General features: G+C 35.1%; 1 protein-coding gene across 3 annotated transcripts in view; it reads right to left on the bottom strand.

The window, feature by feature from the left end:
• The window catches only part of LOC106872010 (aldehyde dehydrogenase, dimeric NADP-preferring), a 53,133-nt gene that overhangs the window by 24,155 nt on the left and 23,098 nt on the right, over positions 1 to 5,880 (bottom strand). For all 3 annotated transcript variants that reach the window (XM_052966561.1, XM_014918823.2, XM_014918822.2), the window contains 3 exons: positions 3,967 to 4,102; positions 3,639 to 3,724; positions 1,189 to 1,352 (listed from right to left, as the gene is read on the bottom strand). In XM_052966561.1, coding sequence (XP_052822521.1) covers positions 1,189 to 1,352; positions 3,639 to 3,724; positions 3,967 to 4,102 — 386 coding nt within the window. The remainder of the gene's footprint in view (positions 1 to 1,188; positions 1,353 to 3,638; positions 3,725 to 3,966; positions 4,103 to 5,880) is intronic.

Genomic DNA, 5,880 nt, shown 5'->3' with positions numbered 1-5,880 from the left:
AATTCTCACCTCACCAAAACCGAACAACTACGTATCCGACAGAGTAAAGGGAATGAAGTTTATCTGTATATATCTTCATCAAAGAAGCGGGAAATACTTCCGGGTTGTTTTTTTGGGTACCCATGTGGAGACAGGAATGAAAAATTCAACATTGAATGTATTCCGTGTATATATTTGATAAATAAATTCAAAAAAGGATAAAACTCTTTTACAAGAATTTTATCAAGAAGCCAGTGTGTAAAAACATTTTTTTTTACACACTGGCTTCTTGATAAAATTCTTGTAAAAGAGTTTTATCCTTTTTTGAATTTATTTATCAAATATATATTGATATATATTGATATATATTGTTTTAATGCTGGAACTCGAAGTAGATAAAGCTTTATATAATAGCATGTAGAATATTAGATTTAAAAAAATCTTGGATAGAAAAAAAATGCCAAAGGCTGCCCATTGCGACTCAAATTCACATCTTCTATGAACACAACAGATGTGAGTTTATACCAACCCTTTGAATTTTCTTTATACATTTTAGAAGCTTTTTTGTTACTAATGAGAAATTACTCATAGTTTTATCTACTTCAAGTTACACTGATAAAATGATTAATTTCATACCTCTCAAAGTTTCTGGGCAAAAATTCTTATAATGTAGACACCATACCATTCCTGCTAAATGATGATGATGTGTGTATATACGAATATCTATATTTGGAATTACGAAAGACCTCCAGCCTTAGAAACCAAGCCAAAACACATGACTGAAACCTGGTGAAGCTTTCCAGCTTGCCAAACAGTCCAACACATGCCAGCATGGAAAATGAACTTTAACCCTTTTGTTACCAACCCAGCTGAAACCAGCTCTGGCTCTGAGTACAAATGTCATGTTTTCATAAATTTTGAATTAAAATCTTCCACCAAACCTTAGTCATAATTTATGTTCCTAACACTAGCTGAATGATAACAAAGTTATTTTACTAAATTCTTTGTTATATTTAAAGTAATTGAAAGAAACACAGCAACTCAAAATAAATACAGTAACAAAAGGATTAAAGGATGATGATGATGACGACAATGACGACGACGACGACGACGACGATGATGATGATGATGATGCACATTTATTGCTGAAAACAATAAAGAAGGATGAAAATAATAATGCTTAAAAATTTGTTTTCAGAAAAATCTTACCATTTACCACCCAGTTCTAAAGTAACAGGGGTTAGATGTTCTGCTGCACTTTTCATGATAATTTTACCAACTCGACTACTACCAGTGTAGAATATATGATCAAATCTTTCTTGTAAAAGTTCCTGAGTTTCTGAAATTCCTCCATTGTAGACTTTAATGCAGTCCTAATGAAAGAGTATAAAAGTGATATATGTGTGATGTGATAGAAAAATTAGCAGACTATAGTTGTTAGAAGAATTATATATGTTTCTAAAAGTGCTATAAAAATATATGTATGACAATTTTCAAGTCTAAAAATATAATTCTTTGCAATATGTAAATACCACAAGAAATTTTTGTTCAATGCTCCAACATTCTTCCCTTTTTTTGTTTTTTTTTGTTATTCTGTATGGACTTGTATTAGCTGTTACTGATCAGTGGCATATGGAGTTGTTGTCAGTGGGTGTGCTGCCACACTGAATAACATTAATATTACTCAAATTAGGCATACAAACTGTGTATTTCTATTCAAAATGCGGGAGCCAAAATGTAAATAATATAAACTTAATTCAATTGGGATACAGTTATATGGCACAAAAGTAAATAGAATAAATAATACCCTATAAATTGCAAGCATTCTAAAATAAGCCATAATTTTCTTATGCACCCACACTGAAAAATAAGAAACCATATAATTTTACTTGCTTAAATTACTTATATGCAAGTTCTATTCTTTTTCTTTGAGATGTAAAGTGTTCAATAACCTCATTGTACAATGAGGCACTTTATTATTAGTTTTGGAAACAAATTAAGATCAAAGTTATATAATGATATTGCAAGAAAAAATTATTGTAAAAAACAATGGTTTTAGTTTGGGAATTTTAAATTAATTTAAACGCATAACTTCTCACCATGAGAACATGCGACCATGCTGTCAAAGCTGTCACACAACCTTCACCATTAATTTTTTGCCATTCTCCCATTATCCTACAATATGCCTGGTACCATATTATGATACAATACACTGTGAGGTGTACGGTGTTATTTCAGTTCACCCACCACCAAATTTGAAGCAGTGACAGAACAAAAGTTTTCCATCATGATTTGTGGTTAAACTAATGAGTAAGGTTAATACATACAGGTCACGTATGAGGCTTTGTGTCAGGTCACGTATGAGGCTCTCATAAGTGCTACTGGTAACATGTAATCCAGTACAACATGTTGCATGGTCGGGTTGCCGGCGACTAAACTGGCACCCCCACCAGGCTACCCTGGTGAGGAGGGTTGCTAGAAACACAGCAGGATTAAAATCAAGACCAGTTGAAAGCTCGGATGGACCTAGTGCAGGCTCAATGGCTATCTAGCAATAGCACGGGTACGCAGAAATTCCGGGATAGTGTCCGGCGTGCTGAAAGACCACTGGGAGTGAGGCGCCCCTCAGCTTTTGTTGAAGCATGTCTCTAGGAGAAGGTAACTCTGATATAAAACCAGATATGCAGGGAATGGCATTGGACATTTTGGGGATCTTTGGTTTGTGCTAGAGATCACGGTGCTCCCACATCCCTGAGCCTGCGACTCATATTGGCACCAGACATCTTGCTCCGGCTTGTCTCTGGATAATGTTAATAAAGTGGAGAGGGTCTATGAGGTGTTGTGCAAGCCTTATTGGACCTAAAACTCTGCACAGGCATTGCCAATCTGTGCTCAATATGTGAGTCTTTTTTTCTTTTTCAAAAGTAAAGTGTAAGGCTTTGTGTAGCCTTTGTTGTGTTAAAAATTAGTGAACATAGATGTATTAAAATACAGTGATAGAGTCTTTGACAATGATAAGAAAAATGTTAAGAGAGGCTTTGTGCTTAAACAGTTTACATAAAAGCATTCAAAATAGGCAGTAAAATAAGTTCATAATTGTTTATAAGTTCATCAGAAATCATAATTGCTTATAAGCATATATACAGAAAGAATTTGTTGACAGTATTTGAAGGAAGAAAGCGTGTATTGCTTTATCAAAAGTTTATCAGAAATCATAATTGTTTATAAGGATTTTAGAGGAATGACCAACCTTTTTTCTTCATCTCCAATTATGATTTCTGATGAACTTATAAACAATTATGAACTTATTTTACTGCCTATTTTGAATGCTTTTATGTAAACTGTTTAAACACAAAGCCTCTCTTAACATTTTCTTATCATTGTCAAATATTCTATCACTGTATTTTAATACATTAGAAGCTTTTATCTGTGTTTATTGAACTCAAAGAAGTTCAACTTCTACAATGAGAAAACTATATCTGTGTGTGTGTGTGTGAGAGAGAGAGAGAGAGAGTGAGTGAGTGAAAGGGCTCCCTTACATATGTACATGTGTGTGCACACACATACACACATACACACATAGCTAGAAAGTATGTAAAATAATATTAAAATGATATTTGAGAATAACTACTGTAAAATATATCAAAAGTCTTCCTTACTGAATCCAGATAATTGCGTAGGATTCTTGTTATTACTTCAGCAGAATGAGGTGCCAACTCTGACGGTTTCACCACAGCACAGTTACCTACCAATTATAATTTCAAAGAAAAGTACAGAATATATTTATGCATACAGATATGTACATAGTTGCAAACAGATAAAAAAAATAATAAGCCACTGTAAAGAAATTCTAAATAATTGTCTACAGATTCAGTTTTTGTTTGGTTTGTTTGATTCTTTTTTTTTTTTTGGTTTTTATTTATTTATTCTTTTTTTTTTTTGCATAACTGCATAACTGAATTAAGCCATAAGTTTGTGAATACTCACCTGCAGCTATGGCTCCGATCAAAGGTAGGATGCACAGCTGGAAGGGATAGTTCCAAGCGCCCATTATTAAAACAACACCTAATGGTTCAGGTTTAATGAAGCAGTCATCCATTATGTTTAATAAGCCTCGATCAACCTGTGATTGAAGTAAGAAAGTGAAGGCTTTAAAGAAAAATAAAAATGTTTTACTCTAATGTAATGAGGGGAATAAAGATTTGTTAAATTAATACAAAATCACGAATTCGAAAGGAAAATGCCCTTCCTACCAACCTTTTAAAAGTGTGTATGAGGCACATATCTATAAATTTATGTATGTATATTCATTCATTCATGCTAACATGTAGAACAGGAACTTATCAGAAGCAAGATTTGCTCTTCTTGTTGCCAATATATCAATGTATCATGTATCATCACCTTGATCTATCTATCTATCTATCTATCTATCTATCTATCTATCTATCTTTATATATATATATATATATATATATATATTACTCCTTCACTCTTTTACTTGTTTCAGTCATTTGACTGCAGTCATGCTGGAGCACCGCCTTTAGTTGAGCAAAGCAACCCCAGGACTCATTCTTTGTAAGCTTAGTGCTTATTCTATTGGTCTCTTTTGCTGAACTGCTAAGTTACAGGGATGTAAATGCACCTGCATCAGTTGTCAAGCAATGTTGTGGGGACAAACAGACACACAAACATACAAACACACACACACACACATATATATGACAGGCTTTTTACAGTTTCCGTCTACCAAATCCACTCACAAGGCTTTTGTCAGCCAAAGCTATTGTGGAAGACACTTGCCCAAGGTACCATGCAGTGGGACTGAGCCTGGAACTATGTGGTTAGTAAGCAAGCTATTTGCCACACAGCCACTCCTGCACCAATATATATGTGTGTGTGTGTGTGTGTGTGTGTGTGTGTGTGTGTAAGTCATCTAAGAGTACGTAAGTCAAGGAAAAAATGCACTCATATAGCTGTCAACTGAGTGGGTATATTATCCGAAGTGTACAGTATTATATAGCCATTACAGCCTATCTTACCAATCAGCTTTGCGCTAGGGATTCAGTGAACTGGTTATGTAACCCTGCACTCATCAGATGTAGCTATTATGGAAAGAAATATTTTGACTGCTCTTATATATATATATATATATATATATATGTATATCATCATCACCATCGTCGTCGTCATCATCATCATCATTATTATCATTTAATGTCTGTTCTCCATGCTGGTATGGGTTGGACAGTTTGACTAGGGCTGGTAAGCTTAGGGGTTGCACCAGACTCCAGTCTGATTTGGCATAGTTTCTACAGCTAAATGCCCTTGCTCATGCCAACCATTCTGAGAGTGTAATGGTGCTTTTACATGCCACTTCCACAACTACAATTTCATTTGGCTTGATAAGTCTTCTTCTCAAGCATGGCATATTGCCAAAGGTCTCGGTCATTTGTCATTGCCTCCATGAGGCCCCATGCTTGAAAGGTGCATTTTACATGCCACCGGCATTGGTCACATTGCTTCCAAGAGGCCTAATGCTCAAAAGGTGCTTTTTATGTGCCACCAGCACAGGTGCCAGTTATGTGACACTAGCATTGGACATAACTATGATTTCACTTGGCTTGATGGTTCTCCTCAAGTATGACATATTGCTAAAGGTCTCAGTCACTAGTCATTGCCACTGTGAGACCAAAAGTTTGAAGATCATGCTTCACCACCTCGTCTCATGTCTTCCTGGGTCTATCTCTACCACAGGTTCTCTCCACAGTTAGAAATTGGTACTTCTTAACACAACTATCTTCATCCATACACATTACATGACCATACTATTGCAGTTGTCTCTTGCACAACACATCTGCATATATATATATATATATATATGGGGGGGGGGCATAGTGGTTA

Source organism: Octopus bimaculoides, chromosome 3, assembly GCF_001194135.2.
Source record: "Octopus bimaculoides isolate UCB-OBI-ISO-001 chromosome 3, ASM119413v2, whole genome shotgun sequence".
NCBI lineage: Eukaryota > Metazoa > Mollusca > Cephalopoda > Octopoda > Octopodidae > Octopus > Octopus bimaculoides.
This window is presented reverse-complemented; position numbering and strand designations above follow the sequence as displayed.